The 23,955-nt window shown below is 38.9% G+C and overlaps 1 protein-coding gene across 5 annotated transcripts in view; it reads right to left on the bottom strand.

Annotated features, from left to right (window-relative positions):
- Positions 1-23,955, bottom strand: part of LOC128738444 (G-protein coupled receptor Mth2-like) — a 65,784-nt gene that overhangs the window by 41,155 nt on the left and 674 nt on the right. For all 5 annotated transcript variants that reach the window (XR_008412115.1, XR_008412116.1, XM_053833574.1 and 2 more), the window contains exon 2: positions 3,003-3,689. Coding sequence is in view for 3 of the 5 variants with exons in the window: in XM_053833574.1 (XP_053689549.1) it covers positions 3,003-3,497 (495 nt within the window). In the remaining 2 variants the exon portion in view is untranslated. The remainder of the gene's footprint in view (positions 1-3,002; positions 3,690-23,955) is intronic.

Genomic DNA, 23,955 nt, shown 5'->3' with positions numbered 1-23,955 from the left:
ACAAAGACTCGTTCTTGAGCTATTGCGTAAAAAATGCGTAATTTTTCAACGATGGTGTCTTTGGAAAAGTTTAGCAGTAAAATATAGTGCATCTTTTAACACTGTTAGGGTGATCATAAATTCACCTATCAGGGCGACACAAACTTTTGTTTTTTTGAATACATCCAAAATACGTTATTTCTTCCGAAAAATTGTAAAACACACTAAAATAGGCAACTTTACTGAATATAGAAACTATATATCTTTTACTAGTTGCAAGATAACATAATTTGTTTAAAAATAACACTTAAAAATAATTCTGCACAGTTACTTCCAATTAGCACGATAGCACAATAGCTATCCAATTTTTTAAATAGAGTTTTAATCGCTTTAATTAGGTTTTACTATGTATTCAGGGGTGAATTGGGCAAAATGGACTATTCTTACATTTCGCACAGAATGGTTTGGATGAGATATTCTTCTTCTTCTTCTTCTGATGTTTTGAAAACATTTGGAAGCTATTTGAGTTCATTTCATGGGCGGAAAATAAGTTTTTATAGTTTAATTACCTTTTACTATCATTTTTGAGGATAATAGACCAAAATGTATATTGGCAGGGAAGATGAGAGAAACCTCATAATCACAAATAAGTCCGAGATAATCGACCGGTGGAATCTATTCTTCCCGTCTATGTTGCACAGCGAGCGAGAAGTAAACGACGCCCACTCTTACGCAAGCGAGTTTGAGAGGTATAGCAACTAATACTTACTTTACTAAAGAAAGCGTACACTCAAAAAAATCAGCACGTCAAGTTTACGTGAAAACATAGGTAATTCTCATCCATCACACTTTTCAAGTAACATTCACGTGAATTGTTGGTAACTCGCACTTATACTAACCAGATAGAACGAGAACGCGCGTGTGATAAAAACAGACCATACGAATGCAGATATTGCAATACTACTACCCTGAGCTACTTAATGGCGATATAACAGAAGGAGGCGGAAACAAGTTAATTTGGGAGTGACCACAAACGATAGTAGCATCCTAGCCTACCATCTAACAGAGATGCGACGAGAAATCAGAAGACTAATCGAGCTGCCAGAAAGGACCGATTCCCGACAAAACTCTACAAACATAGTAAGAAACCAGCAGTAACGGCACTTCATTGGATAATTATAATCCAGGATTTGAGAGCAGGAAAAATTACAGGATTACGGGAGGTCAACTATCTTCTATAGTGCGGGTTCCTGGCAGGCGTTATAAAGCCCGCGCTACTACGATTCTGACTTTTACGCTCCAACAAATCCTTCAGAACTGTCGGCTTATAACGTGTCCATGTATCATTTTTGCGTTAACTTCAGGATACAGCACACGATACAGTCTCCAGAATTGTTTCATTCAGCTTGTTTCTGTAGAAAACACAAAACGTAGATTTCTAATCTAATCTAATCTAATCTCACACTAACGCAGCCAATTCTGGAAGGCATCCTGGAAAATGACGATTACTTGAATCAATCATTTTTCTTGTCAACGGCCAGGCCAACTGCGCAGCATGTACCGCAGAGAGAATTCCAAGGAATCAAGTGGAACTAGAAAAAATACCTAATTCCATCAAACTCCTTGAAATCAAGGGAAGGAAGAAAGCGTGGACCTCCCGTACCAAACGCTTCCCATATACATAGATAATGATTTATTTACAGTCGTTGGGAGTATCTTTGCTAATAAGGGTTAAGTGATACTCCGGACCCTCAGGGATGAACTAATGGCATTTAGACCAGAAGACAGGCTGCAATTGGCCAAGGATATAGCGCCTTATTTCGCTCTCTGTAAATAGATTAGTTTACCAAAAAATTAGTATATAAATCATATAATACTTGAAATTAAAGTCGTGTGGTTTAATGGTTGCCTAAAACTACATTTGTAAGGTTAGGAACTGAAAACCGCACGACCCCGCACCTCCTAGCTTGGCTACTCAATTATACAAATTGAAGTATTTCCAGGTATGGCCACGTGGAGGCGCTAGGTAGGGGCTTGGGATGGCTAGAGCTATGTTGGGCGCTTCTTCCTAGTTGCCTTCCCCATTTCATACCCTTAGAAAACACAAAACGTAGATTTGTCTTAAAAGAGCCTCATCTTTTCAAAACAGAATCATACATGATACAATACATTTTTTGAATTTATCATAGAAAAAGGTTCCCCACTTGTATAGATATTATTATGACCGCTCATATGCAACAGTACGCATTCTAAAATAATATTTCATAAACACATGTATAAAAAAATTTCTATAATAGTCTCAATAATTTCTTTTTAATGTAATTCTTGTTTTATTTGCTCAAACTAAATATTTAATAATCATAAACTTGATAATAAATCCAAAAAGTTTTATAACGTCATTCATAACAATGACAAAATACAACTGAAACACTTCTCGTTAAATGTTTTATCGCCTATATCCGAAATTATTTCTGCTCTTTTGAGCTTCCCAAAGCTCATAAAACAATTACGTATGATTTTTGATAGCATCAACCGAGCAGGTTGGTCGTTATTGCTCTTGACAAGTTTTATTTTTAATCAGATATGAGAAGGAATATACCGAAGACGTGGCCTTGATTTTATATTTGATGAGTAACCATCCTGTAGTTATAACTACGCCGTAATTTTCGTTTGGTGTTTCCATAAAAACTAGCATGTTACCATAAAATTAATAAAATTTTAGTAAATCAGAAATTAGTAAAGAGTACGTTAAGTTTAAAAATATGGCATACTATTTGGTTCAACATACTGTAACAAAAATATCTAGTTCATTTCATCTTAATTATGTTTAATGATTAGTTAAATATACTTATTCATGCAAATGTTTACAAATTAACAGTTTCACTATCCATTATCTTCATTTCCGTAATCAACCACTTGACCTTATATTCAATTGGTTTAAGACTTATAACAGTGCGACTTATCACTATCACTATCAAAATAGCTTATTTATCAATTCAATTTTGCATGTAGATTATACTTACTCTCGCAAATGACCACTCGTCCGCTTCGTCCGCCGACGGGTCCAGCTCGTACACAAACTCGCACGGCTTTCCATACAGGAAGCCATACATGGGGTTTTGCACTAAATCCACCACTTCGAAGCTACGTTGCGTGTTGTACAATGTCGTATTGACACGCACCTCTAGCGTTCCATCGGACAGTACGCACTTCCGTCGGTGGAAAACGTGTCCCTGAGGACAGCACATTCTCACGCACAGCCGAACCGCACACGGACATCCCCGTACGTAGTTGGCTACAAACTTTTTCTGCGAAAAGTGCTCATAGTCGTAATCGATTGTCCGATAATACTTGGGTTTGTACAGAATGTTGTTGTGGATGATATTTCCCGAACCGTCGCGAACCCCATCGGTGATGTTGACGGAATCGATGAAATCACACGGCAAACTATCACACGTGATGTGCTTCACACTGAAAATTGCCAGGAACGAGCAGATATACTTGAAACTGGACTTCATGATGCACAAAAATACTGAATCTTATTTCACAATAGTAAGCCCCTCACTATTTTTACACTTTGCAGATTTTTTCTTCTAAACAGGCTTTTACATGATGATTAAAGATAGGTGCTTCGCACTCACTGTTCTTTGCAGCAGCGATGATGTATCAAACTCATTGGGACAACAGGTGACGGCGAGCGGTTGTTAGACCTGTCGAAGAAAATCAAAAATAAAAAAATTACAAAGTTTGTCACTTTCAATATTATCAGTGCGAGAGAAAACTAATAAGGCTTTCAAAATAAATTACAAACATGTGATGTAGACAACAATGACGCAGAGAAACCAGCTGCCCGGATATTTCACGATAATCTACTATGGAATATAAAACAACGTGTAGAACACGCATGGTCAATGTTCAACGTCAATTTCAGCTAAGAAATAAACAAACAAATCCGGCAGCAGCCACCTGTATTTCTTGCTTTAACTCGCGGGTGGAATTTACAGTCAAATATGTTTCTCGAAAGGGGAAAACTATGATGTGCTGAGCTGTTGAAAGACCGCCACCAGGTGGCAGAGGGAAGCCGTTGGGATCTGTTCCGAAATAACTGGCGCGTCTAGCCAGTGAACAGAAGGTTGCGGCACGGACGTTTCAAAAGCATGCTTTGACCTAGAAAAATCAAGTAGGTAATCGTAGGATGGCGGGTCAATTTATAGGCAAATAATTTACTTCTTGCAAAAATACCAGCCGGTTAGTTTAAAACTCCAGGCTTCCGGGTTACATCATAACGACTTTCTTTACATTAAAGTGTCCCGCCCAAGTTTTAATACCTAATTCCTAATCTAATAATTCTAATCCCAGTGGATTAGAAACTAGATTTGAACTTAGTTATAAAACTGGACTTGATCGCTCTACGAATTTTACCATTCTCCACACACTTACCCAGCGACAATATTATTTTTGTGTGGCTGCTGTTTTTTCTGCTCATAGAAAATAGAGTCATGGAACAACTGATGGTGGTACATATACATTACCGAAAAAATTCTTGCTATTTGCCTATTTTTACCAAACACATAAAAAAATGCCGTACGCCGGAATCCTCTCAAAAAAAACCATTCGCTCTTAGTTATGTGACTCAAATCATTCGAAAAACTTTGGGTTCATGACGTTTTGGAAGTAGAAAAATAAAGAAGGTATCAAGAATCGCGAGAATTTCTGGCCTGCCAATTATGTACCGATTTTTTTCAAACGAAAGGTTATTTGTTCTGGAGCAGTATTTCAAAAGCCAAAACTATCGCATATTCTTATTCTTCTTCTTGTTTTGCAGCTCAGAGCCGAAGTGACTCATGTTATATGAGGAACTCCTCTCCATTATACTCCGTCTTAGGCTATTCGTCGCCAATCGTTGAGAGCCTCGACACTCGCAATTCAGCTTCAATCTAATCGAATCTAATCAATTCTAATCGAATCGCATTGAGTCCTTCTATTCCGGATGCTGGAAAAGAATAGCTTTTGCTGATCGCCCGGCATCTCTGCGACATGTTCGGCTTACCGTAGCTTACAGAATTTTGCCAGATGTGTGATAGATATCTCTTCAAGGAGTGCCTACTGCTTGTGGTTCATACTTCTGCACCAATCTACGATTTCCTTTCGTACTTTGCTAAAAATAGCGCGCAGCACCTTTCGTTCAAATACGTTCCATGTGCAAAGCTATTAGTCTCGACCTCGAGTCAGTAAATGTTGTTTTCTCGTTAGTCTCTTCCTATCATGTATTTGTTTTTCGACATATTTTAATATTTTTTTGAAACGATGGTTCTACAATTGACAACGACAACTTGTTAAGCGTAGCTACCTTTTACCCCCCCCCCCCCGCCTTCCTTTCCACTCTTTCCCCTCCATTCCCAAAAAATCCTTCATTACTTTCCCTTACCGTCCCCTCATCAATTGTTCAACCATCGTTTCAAAAAAATATTAATATATGCCTGACCGCATTTCAGGTCATGACTAAAATCACGAGGTTTGGTCAAATTTCGACGTATTGATTTTTAGCTAAATTCTCCAAGTTTAGCCAAGTAGTCCATCTTTAGTTAGGCGTAGATTGCTTCTACGGTCCCAAAAATTCTAGCACTAATGTCGTAGTGGTCTGCGAATTTTGCTACCCTTATTAAAAATCATTCCTCTCGTGCCTTTAGGCCTGCTCGCTGCATCATACCTAAAATGACCATGAAGAGATCATTAGCTCTCACGCGAGTAATTATGAGAAGCAGGGCATTCAACGCTTACGCCGCAGACGCAGGCGTAAAACAAACAGCCACCGTTGCTGTGTGCAGTCATTCTGCTACCTACACACTCGCGCACGCACATCCTCACATCGTCTTCCTGCATAGCTTATTCCCGAGTCAAAAACATCCTGAGCAATCAGCTGCGCGTGAGGTATAGTGGCGCACTAGGATACAAGTTTTGCATTACTTTTTCTTTTCTTCTCCATTCTCGCCCTTGATTTTACTCACGGACGAGAGTGTAAATCTCCGCGAGTAATCGGTTTCAGTAGCTTGGGCTGCAACGAAGAACGAGATTGACGACCGTAGCTATTGTGTTAGCTAAATACATACTCGTAAAAACTCGTTGCAATCAAGGGACTGGCAACCCTATGCCTACTCTACGTGTTTGACAGTAGCCAACATCTACTGCCGACTTGGGTATTATTTGCAAAAATCTGGCTAAGATTTGAAAATAATATCCATCTGCCAGCATACCGGCTTTGCAGAGTGAAAGGAACAGAACTTATAGTGGTATCATGCTGTTTCATTCACGCAAATGGTTAGATGTTGACTGCAAAAACATGGCTGCCTAGCAGTGGTCGCAATACATGAATAAGAACGAGCGAGAGTCAGAAAGGGACACTTATGCCGGCGCGTTCGTTAGAATGCGTGTGTGAGAAAATTAGACCACTCGAGTGTGGGCTTTGCAACACTGTTTAAAATATATTTTGACCTTTTCGATTTGTCGACGCAGGATAATCGTGGAGTTCAATCGGTAACCTTAATGTCAAATAACTTACAAAACGGTCCATTTTCTTTCCGCAAGCTACTACGCGATTCGAAGGAGCTCAAGAGTATTCCCAAGGCATGCACGGAGCCCACCACTCGTTTCAGAATAGCTTTAAGCGGCTGTATCAGTTTATCCTGAAAACCCGTAATCGCATTCTCGAGCGACTGCATCGCATGCTGCTTGGAATTTGACGAAGATGTGGTACATGGATAAGTTTCGTGAAGTTAAAGAAAAATATCGCCTAAATAAGCGATAACTTTGTAAAGAATGATCCTAGAGATTTGCAACCTTCCGCAGAAAGGTGCGTTTTAAGTGCTTCGATAACTGTCTAGAACAGTATATTCTTGTAAAATGCAACCAGCAAAAGTTAAGTATAAAAAACTGATTTTTAAAGAAATTTTTAAGAAAATACTCTAAAGTTCTGCACTGGATAGAGATAGAAAGGGTATTTTTTATCAAATTTTTTATCAAACACTACCAACACAAAATAGTTATTTTTTTATTTTTATCATAGTAAGCCAAGAGTAACTTTTAACAGTTTCAGATTATGGGGTTATTTCTCCGAACAAAAGTTCCGAAATCACTATATGTATTGCTAAAATGTAAGCAAAAGACGGTAGGAAAAAAGTTCCACCTTTCACCCTTTTGGACCACTGCGCTGTTGCATCGATGTTGCGAGAATCTAGAGTATTCCTGGTAATTGACGGAACATTGCAAGCAGCTTAGATAACCTAGTCATCTGGGATCACTTCATCGCAAATGATTTGCGCAAATTTATCGGCAAATGATGCTGTAGTTCAATAAAGGGCGTTTTATGTTCAACATAACTCTCGTTGATCGCCTTCCAATCCATCACCAAACGACACTACCTTCTGCTCAACTGTTCAAAACCTTTTCCAAGCTCTATCGCTCTGGTGAAACTGGGTCTTCCCATCACGCATCCTCCAAATCTTCTCGCATTCACGACAAAGCACCGATGCCGAACTTTTGGGGTTTTAGCTGTTCCAACACACCCCTTAATATAACAATAAGTCACGGTGAACAGAACATAAGTAATTATTTAATACAATGCAGTGTATTTCTTGGACACAATTTCGAAACAAAGCGTGTTTCCTCAGGCAAAAGAGTTATTCAGGATGTGGTAAAATAGCAAACGGATCTATTGCCATTCTCTCATTAGAATATACAAAGCTTCTACATTAATTTCAAAGTTCCTGGTAGCAACTTGCAACTAATAGCTTAGCAGTTGTTGCGGTTATATCTATTATAAAAACCCCCACTTTTCATTCGATCTGATCAGACTCGACTAACTCGGTCAATATACTAATTTCTAATAGCTAGTATTCCATACTGACTGATGAGGTTGTTTACGAAGTGACTGTATGTGTAGCACAGTATATCAAAGGCCAATTACATATTATAATTATTTCATTTGTAACCTATTACGACATTCTAAAGTTGAAATCGAAACTTAATTCTGCGCATGAGCTACTCAGTCATTTACAAAGTGGGTGAGAAGTGTAATTAGTAATACACTCAAGTAGTCAAATTAAAACTGCATAAAAACCGTGTAAATTCCAAAAATCGCGTTAAACACGCACAAATGTAAAAAATCCCGTAAAGAGCAACTACAGTGTACTATATAGTAGTGTAATAGACTGGTTACGGTTTAATTGAAATATAAATAGTTGAATGTTTATTAAAGAGCTTAATGTGACACAGGAGAGTAAGTTCGAGACAAAGCAGAATCTTCCATATGTCCTTAGAAGGGCAGTATGTAATGAAAGGGGTCTATTTCCAAAATATAATTAAATCGAGTGAGAGTTATTGTTACTTAACTGGACTAGCGTAGCAAAATGAACTCTTACGCGGTTTGTTTAAGCTTTCAACATAGGCCTTCTTCATTTTACTTATGAAGAAACATCTTTACACTAAAGACACCTTGAAAGCTTCATTCAAGTCGGAGAGGATAAAGTTGAATTGTTCATTCGTTTGGCAGAAAATTTTACCATAACTTATAGCACAGACAAACAGACTAGACACTCGCGTTCATTTCATCGTCCTATCAAAAACTACTCATTTTTCAAAAAAGCATGTTTCGCAAAATGACCACAACGCGGCGCGCGAGTGTTGCTTCGAGTTTTCAGTATAAAACCATACAATCGTTAAAAACCCTACAGTATAAAACCCTGCAAATGCAAACTACTCCGCAACATGCATAACAGAGGGTGCTAGTGTGCAAGCAAAATGTGTAGGACGATGGTTTTTAAAGGATTTTCTTCTATGTATCTTGTCAGTTCGTCAGTGCTTATAGTGTTTCAACACCAGTAAATCTATATATGTATCTGCTTCCGAATCATTCTCGAACATAGATTATGATCTGCGCAATAGCTTGATCAAATGGATCAAACTCTTAAAGCACTACCACAACAATACACATTAATAATGTTACATAAGATCAGCAGCTTGCGTTTATGAAAATGTTGCTATCTGCTTATATTTGTTATTCTACCAACATTAGCTAGTGTTTCTAGTTCAAGTACTTTCTGATTCACGATCCCTTGTTACTATACTCACCATCTAAAAACACTAACTGCAGCAAAATCACTGACACTGAATCAAACACTTAAGTAAAACCACGTGCTCCGCAATCAAAGCTTTGCAACAAATAGAGTACCAACTTTACTTTAATCCCTGCGTGGCGCCTTGATTTGGTGTTTTGCATACGGTATATTTAAACTCTGTTTTCCAGACACATCAAAACTACACTCAGAATTCGTATCTACATCCGTTCAATATCGTTTACCGTTAGCCACTAATAATAAAGATTCGATTCAGTCTATTCCACGAAAGACGTTTGATAAGTTACATATCTTATCGAATGTCAGTATCGGCTAGCACGGTTTCCAATGCAACGCGACCTACGTTCAAAGAGTCAACAGGCGATAAGACCGTCGACTACGCACTGGCTGTGGTGGATCTGCCATAAAAAGGTATTATGCCTAAGCAGGTAAGAAGAATATTACTAAAACACAACCCTACTGCCCTGAGCTTAAGCAAAATCCGAGGACACATTTTATACCCATCCACTCTGTGAGAACCATGCAATAACAACAAAGAAGTAAACAATTTATTATACAAACGATTGATACCAAAAATTCAACATGTATATTTTTAAATCCAAAGGTCATTAAGCGGCTTCAAACACAGAACGTAGCTCTGCTGCAAAAACAAGTTTTGCCACTTTTCAATTTTTGAGAATCTCCCCCGAAATATGGAAAATCCGGTTTACGAAAAATGAGGTGAATCGCGTTGAATAGTTTAGCCCCGGCAAAATTGACCTGCCTGATTGCGCCTCAATATAAGAGAAACCGCTTTGAATTTTTGAATAATTAAAACAAATAGGTTTTATAGGCTTGTTTGACACAAATCTGTAAATATGGTTGTAAACAACATTGAAATTTTGAGTAATGCACACCTACTGGTACTGGTACTATCAGTAAACGTTTAATAATATTCAACTCACCGAAACTTCGCTGAGCAAATCAAGTCCACATTTTAGACAAACACTAGAATTAGAAGCAGAGCTTCACAGAAGCTTCTGCTTCCTTCGGCATTAAATTGGGATAAGTAATTGTTTACGGTTTGCCGCGAAACTCGCTAACAACAAACCTGTCACAAGAGACAAAGTTCCGAAATCAAAATACTAAATGAGACGATTTTTTAAATGAAAGTTGGTGAAAAAATATTGACCGGTTCGAGATGCCACAAGCACCACCATGCTTGTTTTTACCTGAACAAACAATTGCTAACAAACAGTTGAGCAAATAGTATATCTGTCCCGAAAATCTTGGTAAATATACATAGGGAGACAGATTATTTGTAATTAGCTTATTTCCGCCTGTTCGCCATAAAATAAAATGCAAATAGTTCAGATTCAGCTGTTGTGATACGAGTATTTCAGCGAAACTGGCAGTTTATCGAAAAAGAATTTTCAATCCAATATAAGCCGCTTAAAAGACTCTCGGCATGATTTTACGCCACCAACTGTAGAAACAAAATTAAAACTGGTTTGCACCTTTTATGGTCATTACACTCGTGACATTTTGCTTAACGATCCCATTCTATGTCAGCAAAATTTGAATTCAAAGAACTATGTATCAATTGAAATCAAACCTCACACCACAAGTTTTAGCTTTATAGTAAAGCAGCTAGCAAAAGACAACTAGGATAAAGAACCAATTTCAAGCAGGTGTAGATGGCAAATTGTTTTACCTTATCATAAGCGATGGATTGACTAAGTGACTAAGCATACCAAACTTTTTGTTAACTTTTGTTTTTCAAGCTGTTTCCGTTGAAAGTTACTATTATTAGGCTAAACTTTTGATTTTTCACATTTAAATTCGAGATACTGGAACTAATTCTAATCCGCCCGAACGCATTTTAATCACCCAAATGCTTTCTTAAGCCTGAGTTCTTAAGCCTGAGTAAATGGTTAAAAAATGAGAATTACACTTTCAATACCTCGAAATAGTGGACCCCTAGTTTCACATTCTCTTATAATACAATACAATAATATAATACTCTTATAATAGTATATATTGCTACAGAAAATTAACTGTTTCATTTAGTTCATACCACTACACAACTAATTTGATAAATGTTTTTTGTAGCATTTTTTTCTGCTTTCTGATGGTGGTCTTAAAATTAAAATCGGTTGGGCGAATTATGGCGAAAACAGCGATTTTTCTAAGATGGCCCCCAATATTTTCACTTCGTTTAAAAGCCCTATCTCTCCTATTTACAAAACTGTGTCGTTTGTAGTTTGTTTCATAACAAATTTTGGAAATATCACAATCTATACCTATAAAAATGGATTTCTGTCTGTTTGTCGCGATATTCCTTATAGAATCGTAAACTTCTTAACCAATTGGCATGAAAATTTGCATGCAGGGGTTTTTGGGGTCAGGGAAGGTTCTTATGATGGTTAGAGACCATTTTACGCTGCAGAATATGTTTTTTGATCGAAATCTTTTGAAGAACTTAACTTGAATGCGACGATTGGATCTCTTCGCTTGCATTAGTGTCGACGATCACGAAGGATACTAATTATAAGTACCTATCTTATCTACCGCTTTTGATAACGATCGCTTTTCACAGGAAGCATGTATGTTCAGCCGCCCAGTTAGCTTCGAGATTCAATGCTGGTCTAGCAAAACCAATCGTCGTATTGTCCTGTACTCTAATAATCGGCTGTGAAGTCTGTCGATATAGAAGAGTTAAGTCACAAAGACGTTTATAACCCAAGGCTTTTTATGTATGTTCCTCTCTTTGAAGCCTGTTAGTCTATGGTTTGTCTCTGACAATTTCAATCGTTTGCTGCCAAAATCATTAAACTTAGTCCAATACTTCAAAAGTTGTGAATTTTAATGAAATGCACCAAACTTGTCACGCATATTCCTTGATATAAGAGAATTATCACTGGGGGTTTGATAAAAGTGGGGTCGTAACAGAGGGGGGGGTCCATAACTCGGTAATGCCTGGACGGTTCTTCATCAAACTTGACACACATGTTCCTTAGCATAAGGGAATCAGAACTCAAGGGATTGACAAAAGGGGAGCGGGTCATAACAGGGTGGGGGAATCAATACAGGACGGAAGCCACAACTCCGAATCTTAAACAGGGGGAATCCCTAATCAGGGGGGAGAGATCTAAATAAGTAAAAGGAGTTGCGTTTCTCTTGCATTTAAACCGAAGTCAGTTGTGCAACTGACCTTGAGAAAATAACGGGTTCCACCGAGGAGGTATATATGCTGAATAAACCTTTGTTTCGTTTCCATTATAGAGATTTTCATTGAGCATACCGATGCATAATTAGCTACGTAACAGAAGCGGGTGCTTATTGGGAAGGAACTGATATGTACGAAAGAACGTAAGTATGAATGTATGTTCCGCCATAGCTCCGGAACTTCAGGACTGTTCTTCATCAAACGTCGTTTGTCAAACACATGTTTTTTGGCATGATCCTTTTATACCGGGGGGTTGACAAAAGAGGGAGACAGTCTCTTACAAGGGAAAAGAAAGGTACAAATAGGTAAAGGGGCGCGTTTCTCTTACATTAGGAACGATAGCAGTTGTACAAGTAATTTTATTTCTGAAAGGGGGAATAGGGTGGCCATTAAAAGGGATAGGTTCAAAAACGTAAAAAAGGCTTTGTGTCGATTTATAGGGATTACCAAGAAAAAGACAGATTTACAAGTGGTTGGGGAACAACGTGTGAGGAACTGACAAAGGGAGTAGACATTACTTACTTACTTAATTGGCCTAACGTCTTATGACAAGGCCTGCGCAGTATAATTTCTCCATCTGTTTCGGTCCATGGCAACTGATCTCCAGTTCCGCGGGCACCCAGTGCTCGCCAGATCTCGCTCCACCTGGTCTTGCCACCTCGCTCGCTGTGCCCCTCTTCGTCTTGTTCCTACCGGATTTGATGCGAAAACCATTTTTGCAGGATAGTTGTCCGGCATTCTAGCAACATGTTCTGCCCAACGTATCCGTCCAGCTTTAACCACTTTCTGAATACTTGGTTCGCCGTAGAGACGCGCGAGCTCGTGGTTCATTCTTCGCCTCCATACACCGTTCTCTTGCACTCCGCCAAAGATGGTTCTTAGCACCTGCCGTTCGAAAACTCCGAGTGCTCGTAGGTCCTCTTCTAGCAATGTCCACGTTTCGTGCCCGTAGAGGACAACCGGTCTAATTAGCGTTTTGTACAGTATGCACTTTGTACGGGGGCTCAGATTGTTCGACCGCACGTGTATGTGGAGTCCGTAGTAGGCCCGACTTCCGCTGATAATACGTCTTTTAATCTCACGGCTGGTATTGGTATCCGGTATTGTTGTCCTCTGTTGCCAGCGAGCCAAGGTATACGAACTCGTCGACTACCTCGAACTCATCCCCGTCGATTACCACGGTGCTGCCAAAGCGAGCCCTGTCGCGCTCGGTCCCGCCCGCCAGCATATACTTCGTTTTAGACGTATTTATCTGCAATCCAATCTTCTCTGCTTCGCGTTTCAGTCTGGTGTACAGATCTTCCACCGCCTCAAATGTTCTGCCGACAGCATCCACGTCGTCAGCAAAGCAGATAAATTGACTAGATTTATTGAAAATCGTGCCCCGCATTTCGATCGCTGCTCGCCTTATAACACCTTCAAGCGCAATGTTGAATAGCAGGCAGGAAAGGCCACCTCCTTGTCGAAGTCTCCTGCGAGATTCGAATGGGTCCGACAATCCACCCGAGATTCTCACACAGCACTGGATCCCATCCATCGTAGCCATGATAAGTCTAGTAAGCTTGCCCGGAAAGCCGTTTTCGTCCAAAATTTTCCATAGCTCTTGTCGGTTTACGCTATCATATGCGGCTTTGAAATCGATGAACAGGTGGTGCGTGGGGACTCGGAATTCGCGGCACTTCTGGAGGATCTGCCGCAGGGTGAAGATTTGGTCTGTTGTAGACCGACCGGGTAACTTCCCACAAATCTATTGGCTATTGGCGATAGTCGATGAAAGAGGACTTGGGACAGCACTTTGTAGGCGGCATTCAGGATAGTGATGGCTCGGTAGTTCTCACAATCCAGCTTATCACCTTTCTTGTAGATAGGGCAGATAACCCCGTCTTTCCACTCCTCCGGTAGTCGTTCCGTATCCCAAATCTTGGAGTAGACATATTCAAATGAAAAAAAGGGTTTTGTTTCTTGCATTATGAGAGTTTTCGTTACAAAAACAGATGTACAAGTGACTGAGTGACAAAGGAGCCCCGAGTGAAATCGGGCAATCAGCTAGTATTTTATAAATTGACACCATCACATTACAGGCAATTGTTGCACCCGGATTTCCGATTCCGATTACATATAAATGCTAACCCTACACATCTGAAAGCCAATTTACATACGTAATTCGACTTATAATAAGCAATTTACTTAAACGATATTTTATATTAAATCAATCTCAAACAAACTCATGCATTCTACCCGGTAGACGTACTAGTCACATTGATTCCGCACGAAAAAAAAGCTGACTAATAGAGTAATCAATTATTATCAAATCAAACGGATGATCCAATGCAATCGCTGCGGTAGGAAAGCACGTATGCGCTACTAGTGTATATGTTTTTAGCATCCCAACGGCACTCAATCATATCATCACGATCGCCGGTACTAGCAAACTTGTTCAACGAGTTTTATACACTGGATTGCACTAGGACATTCCCACATTAAATCTGATGAGTGAAACCGGCTGAATTACAGAGGCACGAGTTTATCGCAGCGCAGCGCCGTTTGTAAAATGATAGACTGTCCGGGTAGACTGCTGGAATGGAAACTGCACAGCACCGTGAGCGGATCATTTGTTTCCCGCACTCATGCTTTCGAAGTTTTCCATTGATTTTTCCCTGTGGTCAAACGGTTCGCAATTGTGTTTTCCACTAGCGACGTGTAAACAAATACTGGCTAGAAAATTTCTTTTTTCTCCGAGTGGGCGCCGGCCATTCTTCGATCGTAATGAACCTTCTCATCGGCACTTATTGTGAAACAGTTAGAGGTGCGCTTGTTTGTTTCTAAGAAGTCATTGGTTAATGAATGTTTATCTTTGTTTCGTTTATGTATTGTACTTGCACAATAATGGCAGACGAAATTAGAAATTACGATCAATGAATGATAGTAGAAGCTAAGGCAACCATTCAACAAAACAAGTACTATCGAGCTTGGATGTAAAATTTGATTTTGGTTCATAAAATGAATGATGAAAATGCGAAGATGTTACCAACGTGAAAAATATTACCGGAATCAGGATTTCTTGTCGAAAGAATCGAAAGTTTGGTAGTCCCCTCATCCATACGCATATAAACGTAAATATAGGTTTAAAAAAATAATTTCAGAAGACAATATCAAAAATCTGAACTTAGAATAATAAATATTGAGATGGTAATAAACGAATGATGTCGAAGACGGACAGAGATTATAAAGGAATTAAATTATATTGCTTAATCCCTCTGTATTAAAAACTTTTATTATTATGGCAAAATTAGCACAATCAAAATTGCTAAACATTTGAAAAAAAGATTCTCATGCTACCCTATTTCTATTCAACACTGCATATAAACGTTTCAGGTGTTTTATAGTATTTTTTATTACTTAATTATATAGCCGGCATAAACAAAAACTTTGGCTTTTTTTGCTTTTACATTTTGTTTAAACGTTGAAAAAGAATCACAAAATAATTTGTTAGATATCCCAAATGAATCCCAACTGTATTTTATCGTGTCTAAATTACGCAGTTACATTCTAAGTTGTTTTTTGTCTTTCGAAAAGATTCGCGAAATGCATGTTGGTGTTTTATTAGGGTTGATTCGAAGCAATAAATGGTCTTTTGGAATTACAGAATTATAAATAGAATTGCATTAAGTGTTATTTTATAGAATTGTATTTTACTAAATGTTCAATACTTTATACACATTCTAGTTTAAGCTAGAGCCAAATGTAAATTAAATATCAACGTATAATATGTCACTAGAACTAGATGTTATATAACAACTACCGCCCACTTTCCGATGATGAATCAACGCCAATTAGCACAAAATCATTCTCGCCTGAGAAACTTTTTAGCGCTGCTACCGTAAGCGCTTCTAATTCTGCTCATGGTTCCTAATTCTGCACACCACGCATTTCAATCAAAACTTCTAAATTCCTGCTAGTTTCTATCTTAATTAACACGATCTACGAAAATATATGTACATGTAGTTATTAATTTGAGAATGTTACAAGTTTTAATGGGAATTGGGATTATGCGCAGAGACATGCTTACGGTACGGTTGAGCTGTTGAGTTGTTGATCGAATGTTTAATTTGCAAATTACAAGCGAAAATGTGAAAAGTAGTTTGCCTTTTACAGAGGTTGCTTAACCGATTGAAATATTTTTATTTATATTATCTCTAGTAGAATCTTACGATCCGGAAAATATAAATGCCTGTTCAGAAAACTGCGGATACATTCCATTGGTCAGTGTTTGTATTAGTTCTTTGAGTTCTTGTATTGCATAATATAGCTCTAAGATGTTGTACATAAAAGAGTCTTAGCCGGCAACTGAAACAAATAGTTTTTTATGCTCGCATTGGATTTTATTTAACTGAATAAAAACATTATCTCCACTAGGCTGATTCTATAGGTGGGCTCTTTCGTGTGAGTGGCTTTGAACCGTCCATTTTTTGCCGCGAATCGATTCATATGGTCGGTGTTGAGCCAGGCTGAACCAAGTGACAATATTCTGACTTCGAGAAAAACGCATTCGAAGTTTGCTGCTCTGTATGGTTTATAGCTATCAATCGTTCGAAATCATCTCATAACTCTGACTGTTTGCGACATTTATGTAGTCTGATTAGAGTAAAATGTTGTTTAAAAAATTCTTGATCGTTTGCTGTCATTAACTAATTTTTAAAATTTTGCGACTTGGACCGGTCTGATGTAACACCGACCATATGACGTCGCGACAGGCAATCGAGTTGTGCACGCGAGTCGAGCAGTCGAATCAAGCAGTCGAGTGGAGCCGTCAGATCGAGCATTCTAGTCGAGCAGTTGAATCAAGTTGTTTGACATGTTTGTCAAGTTGTTTGGCAGTCCAGTCGAGCAGTTTAATCCAGCAGTTCAGCCGAACAGTTTAATCGAGTAGTAGAGTTGAGTAGTCCAGTCGAGCAGTTGAATCGTATGTTCTAGTCGAGCAGTTGAGTCGAGCTGTCGAATCAAACAGTTTAATCAACCAGTTTAGTCGAGTAGTTAAGGTCCGCAGTGAAATCGAGCAGTAAAATCGAGCAGATTAGTCCAATAGTTGAATCGAACAGTTCAGTCAAGCAGTTGAATCGAGTAGTACAATCGAGTAGTTGAGTCAAGCAGTTGAGTCGAGTAGTTTAGTCGAGCGGTTGAGTCGGGTCGAGCAGTTGAGTCGAGCGGTTAAGTCGAGCAGTTAAATCGAGCAGTTGAGTCAAGCAGTCTAAATATACTATTTAGTCAAGCAGTCTGGTCGAGCAGTCGGGTCAAGTTCAGTGGTTCAGTCGCGCAGTTAAGTTTCGCAGTGACATCGAGCAGTTGAGTCGTGCTGTAGAATCGAGCTGTTTAGTCGAGTAGTCCAGTCGAGCAGTTGAGTCGAGCAATCAAAACGAACTTTTAAGTCAGGCAGGTCGAGTGGCTTAGTCGAGCAGTTAAGTCGAGCAGATGAATCAAGCTGTCTAGTCGTCAGTTAAATCGAGCTGTCAGGTCGAGCAGTTGAATCGAGCAATCGAGTTGAGCAGTTGAGTGGAGTAGTTGAGTCAAGCAGTTAAGTCGAGTAGTCCAGTCTAGCAGTTGAATTGAGCAGTTGAGTCGAGCAGTCGAATCGAACAATTTAATCGAGCAGTTCAGTTGAGCAGTCCAGTCGAGCGATAAAATCGAGTAGTCTAATCGACCAGTCCAGTCGAGTAGTCTAGTCAACCAGTTGAGTAATCGAGCAGTGCAGCAGTCGACCAGTGAGGTGACTGAGAATAGAACACATTGTTACGAAAACATGACGTCCTGTCAGGGGTCTGTTTTTAATTACCGATAAGCCTTTTATGACGTCCTGTCAGAGACCTGGTTTTGGCTACAGACAAGCATCTTATATAAATAGATTCTATGTATATTGCACAAGAAGGCTCATTTCATTTCTCGAACTAATATCACTGTTAAAATTTTGCCTTTTGGCAAGATGCCCTATTGTTGTTAATAATAATGACCATCTCTAATTACCACAAATTAGGCATTTACGACAATCTGGTGAGCTGACTGCGATCCTACCTCACTGGTAAAACTATGTCTGTCAAAATCTGCTCCTTGTAGTTTTATTCGGCGTTCCCCAGAGCTGTCATGTAGGGTCTTTCCCGTTTCTGCGTGAACATGATCTTCAAATGTTTAAGATTATCATATACTGACGACCTGAAAATTAACTACACAGTAAAAAAACAAAGCCTAGGTGCTACATTCCGTTATCGAAACTTGACCTTCTGTTTTTATACGACAGACTACGCAGACAGCTGTTAGAGTGCAGCACAATTGCAGGGCCATTGTCTCCTATTGACTCTAACAGCCTCTCCCAGTCGAGATTCGAACATACGACGATTGGCTTATCAGACCAGCGTCATACCTCGAAGCCAACTGGGAGGCTACACAGTAAAAAGCAATAATATCGCCCACCCCACAAGGATCTGAGAACCCTTATATTTAGTGTCACTAAATGTGTCCAAGTGCTCTGTTGTCTCCTTCAGTCAAACCCGTAACAAATATTTGCATGATTAAATGAAATTTTCACTCTGCGCCCAGGTGAAAGTAACCTACAAGAACCACATTTCTTTCGATGCGTCTGTGACTTCCTTGCAACTTGGATTCCTGCTCCGTTTTGCAAATGGCTTAACGGATGTGTATGCCTAAAAAAATTGTACTGTTCTCTGGTTCGTCTTGTGCTGGAACATTCTGCCATAGTTTGGTATCCTTCTAAAGGGTCCAAAAGGGTGAAAAGTGGTACTTTTTCCTACCGTCTTTTACATTCATTTTAGCAATATAGTGACTTCGGAACTTTTGTTCATAGGAATACACTGAAGTCGCTTTTTACGCGGTTTGTTTTTTTTGCGACTATTTTTACGCGAATTTTGGAATTTACCCGGTTTTTTTCACGCGATTTTCGGAATTTACGCGAATTTTGGAAATTACGCGGTTTTTACGCGAATTTCGGAATTTATGCGGTTGTTTACGCGAATTTCGGAATTTACGCGGTTTTGATTTACGCGGGTCGTATTCTTTGCGTAAAAATCGACTTGAGTGTACTCCCATAATCTGAAACTGCCAAAAGTTACACATTGCTCACTATGTTAAAATTAAAAATAACTTTTCTGAGTTGGGAAATTCAGACATAGTTTCTTCGACAAAGTTGTAGAAAAAGGTTGTTGTAGATAAAAGCAAACAAATTTACTAAAGAAATGATATTTCTATCTTTTTCGGATGTAGAGATACAGGCCATTTTCTTTGGAAGTTCTTTAAGGTGAAACGGTACTGAATCCCATGGACATCACATGGACGTCATTTTTCCGGCCATGTTGGGATTCAGTACCGTTTCACCTTAAAAATAAGTGTTTCATGTATAGCTTTCGTTGGTTGCATTTTACAAGAATATATTGTTCTAGGCAATTATTACTCAAAACACACGTTTTTGCAGAAGGTTGAGAAGAAAGTCATAGAGATTTGCGACCTTCTGCAAAAACGCATGCCTAAAATAATGTGTTCTTGTAAAATGTAACCAACAAAAGTTTAGTATGAAAAGCTAATTTTAAAAAATTTCTAAGAAAATGCTCTATAGTTCTACACCCGATAGAGATAGAAATGTCATTTTTTCAGCAAAGTGTTTTACCTTTAAATTTTCTACAAGCCTACGACGAACGCAAAACATATAAAGCATATGCGTGCCGTACTCTCATATGGGTGGCTGGGGACATGCGGCACATGTGCAAGTTTGTAATACTGGACCTAAGCTTCAAAATGAAGCACTGATTTGCTTGCTATATCTACTTACCCCATTTTACGTTAAGAAAAAATACTGCTTGAATATGCGATAACTTATCAAGTAAATTTGCGGTATTCTGCAAAAACTCGTGTTTTGAGTACTTCGATAATTGTTTAAAACAATGTGTTCTTGTAAAATGCAATCAACAAAAGTTACGCATGAAAAACTAATTTTTAAAGAACTCTTCGAGAAAATGCTCTATAATTTTTCACCAGATAGAGACAGAAATGTTATTTTCTCAGCAAAGTGTTGTTCCTTTACATTTTCTACAGCGTTGCTGAAGAAACCTGGTCTCTAACTACTAACACAAAAAAGTTATTTGTTTTTATTTTTATCATTGTAAGATTAACTTTTGACGCACTCAGATTAAGGGAAGTATTTATAGGAACAACAGTGCTGAAGACCCGAAATGCTAAAAAGAAAGCAAAAGACGCTAAGAAAAAAGTTCTACGTTTCTTCCTAGTTACTAGTACGTGTTTGAATTTAAAGAGTAAATCATAAGCATTATTTTAAAACAGAATTTGTGCTAGTTTAGTTCGTAACCCAGATAACACAAGGTCGTAATAAAAAGTTCACATTAAATCGTATGCATGTAATTTTCCATTGGAATTGTATAATGATTAGAGTATGTGAAAACAAATTGAACTAAGTTGTTTTGCAGTCGTGCGTGTCCTCATATACAACTCATGTCTGTGAATTATAAAGCAGTATAGATAATTATAATATTAAGTTATATCTTAATCATATAATCAGGAATATTAAGTTGCGGGTTCTTAAAACCGCCCCGAGTTGACTTAACCTCGACTTAACGACGATATTGTGTTACTCGCGCTACGCCGAATCGAAATGCAGAACAAGTTAGATAACCTCTCCGAGAACTCCCAGGCAAGGACTCACATTCAATGTAGTAAAACCTGTGTCTATGGTAGTGAACACTGACAATCCCACCGGCTTCACTGTAGTAGGACAACAGGTTAAGCCAGTGGAAGCCTTTCAATATTTTGATAACCAGATAACGCCCGATGGCGAAGGTAGTACCAAGATATATCCACACAGCGAGATCTGCAGAGAAGCACTTGACTGGAATTTGCAAGGATAACCAACAGATCTAGAGTCTGAATGTTGTCCTGGCGACAGGTGAAAGCCAAAACGGGTAGCGCGAGATCACTAAGTGCCTTTGGCCTGCCGGACCGATGGACATGGATCAATAAGCAAATTCCTTGGCCGTAAGGGAAAAGTGACAAAAATTTTCAAGCATATGAACCTGTCGAAGCTTGCTAAAAAATTAGCAGTTTGGCAAGCTTTCTATACTTGTGTCGCTTGAAAAGCAACATTACCATTGCAACAATGACCATACACCAAAAAATTTCCGTGAACAAGTGTCTGGACAAATGTCTGCAGCCTGTTGATCCGTGTTGTTTTGGCCGAATTTGGCATCCTGCCATTACAGAACCAGCGCCATGGAGCAACATACAGCCAACAACGTATAGGTAGTACCCAAAAACGAGCAAATCTTTGCCCCATCGAGAAAACAGAGCCACAAAATTATTGGAAACGAGAAGCACATTAAGACAAGTTGCCATTCAGCGGCAGCTCTGGAAGCAGTTCTTCGATGAGCACCTCTACGGCGTTAGAAAGAAGACGCCATGGAAGTTAACCTAAGAGTGCCTACAAACGACAACAGCGTGCTGGCTCGCTATCTCGAAGAGATCCGGCGAGAAATCGGTCAGCTGAAGAATAATAGAGCCGCCGGAAAGGACCGACTCCCGGCAGAACTCTACAAAAGTAGCCAAGAACCGCTAACAACGGCACGAGTAAAGAAATTCAAAGACGCATTCAAGCTGGAAATCGAGCCAACTTTTCCCTCTGCAAGGCGCTTCGATCAAGGAGCATACGCCGCCGCACAAAGCTGACGAAGTACAAAACGCTAATCAGACCGGTAGTCCACTACGGACTTGAGACAGTAACTTTACTTACGGAAGACATACGTGCATGTGCCGTATTTGAACGAAAGGTGTTGCGGACTATTTTTGGTGGAGTGCAAACGGACAGCGGAGAGTGACGGGTTCAGGTGCTACTTGCAGTGATTCCCATTGTAATCCTGGCAAAAGTTGGGAGACTACTGTGGGCCGGTCACGTTGCAAGGATGTCGGACGACTGTGCAGTGAAATCCGTTCTCTTCAAGAACCCCACCGTCACCAGGAATAGAGGGGCCCAACGTGCCAGAAGGCTCGACCAGGTTGAAGTCGACTTGCGGGTGTCGAGACGCGCAACGAATTAGCGACGAGTAGCCCAGGACCGAGAACAATGGAGAGAAATTCTTGATACGGCAAGAGACAGCCCGGCTCTCGGCTGGCAAAGTAAGTAAGTGGTATTCCGCGGCCAACAAAAAATTTAACCAAACTACGAACAGGATCAAACGTAAAAAAAGACTCAATTCGGCCACTGCTGAGCGCTCACAAATGAAGCCGCTTCCATGCTAAATCCTTTCGTTGAATGCGATTAGTACGTAGTTGAAACGGTGACTTTGCAGAACCAAGGCTGGCAGATGGCTTACATTATATTTTGGAAAATACTATGTTTCTCAATGTCGCCATAACTTTTTTGTTTCTAGCAAAAAATACATGCTGTCTAGCAAAAAGATTCGTAAGTCTTCAATCTTTCAAACGCTTTAAAAAGATTCGAAATTAAATAATCCGATCAAAAGCTATAACTAAAAAACAAAACCTTTTTTACAACCGGGGACATTTTCCTACCACATAATCGGATCACCTAAGTTGAAAAGAAACCGTGCCACTTCGGATTTGCTCAATCGAAAGCTGCATATTTTTCCTATATTCAATACTAATTGAATTTCGAAAAGGGAAATATTAATTTGATATTTTAAATTTATAATTTAAACTATTTAATCAATTTGTCATAATTTTTTACCATTATCATTGCAGCTGCGGTCAAACGTGTGTTAATGAATAGCAAACTGATTTTATTCGGTTTTGAAAATTTGGATGAAACCTTTGAAGCCATTTTATTAACATATTAACTTTGTATTAACTTTTAATACTTTATTTTCAAGATTAGAATTTTCGAGAAACTAATTTTTGGTAGAGCTCATTTTGCAGCGAAATGGAACAAATAGAGTGGGAGTGAGAATTCAAATTGGGTATTCCCAGATTTTGTTTCTAGCAAAAAAAAAATGAATGTAAAATAGCTCACCAATCAAAAATACAGTGAAAGGTAAACCACTTTTACATCACCCTGGAACGGGTGATTACCCGAAACCGGTTATAAAAAAAATATTTTTTCGTATCGATAGGAACCATAAGTATTGCATCTTCTCTCGTAAATGCTAGCATGTTCTGACGATTCTTACGTTTTAGCATCAACCAGGAATACAAAATCTATAGAGTCTGGAGTTTCATTCCTTTCTAAACCATTTTCAAACCAAAACAATTCGATTGCGTTTTTTGCCTTGCAGATGAACTAGGAGATTGGTTTCATGGTTGTCATTCATCACATTATTCGATGATTTTGTAAGTTTTCTTGTAACAGTAACAGTTTGTACTGTAGAACTTGAATAATTGGCATCTAGTAAATAAACAACAATAAAAATATCCACTTCAGTAGTACGTTTCTTTCCAAACATACCACATAAGTAATAAAATTCAAAACAGTACAAATTTGTTACATGCTTATTGTTTTGCATTATCATTGATGGAGAACTTTGTAATGTAATGTATAATTAATTTTTTCAGCTTCTATGAGAAAGTCTGATCGAGACACATTCCTCCCATGACAGCAATTTCTAAGTTAAAGCA

This window comes from Sabethes cyaneus, chromosome 2 (genome assembly GCF_943734655.1).
Source record: "Sabethes cyaneus chromosome 2, idSabCyanKW18_F2, whole genome shotgun sequence".
In the NCBI taxonomy this organism is placed as follows: domain Eukaryota; kingdom Metazoa; phylum Arthropoda; class Insecta; order Diptera; family Culicidae; genus Sabethes; species Sabethes cyaneus.
The sequence above is the reverse complement of the archived record's forward strand: the minus strand, read 5'-3'. Positions and strand labels throughout refer to the sequence as shown.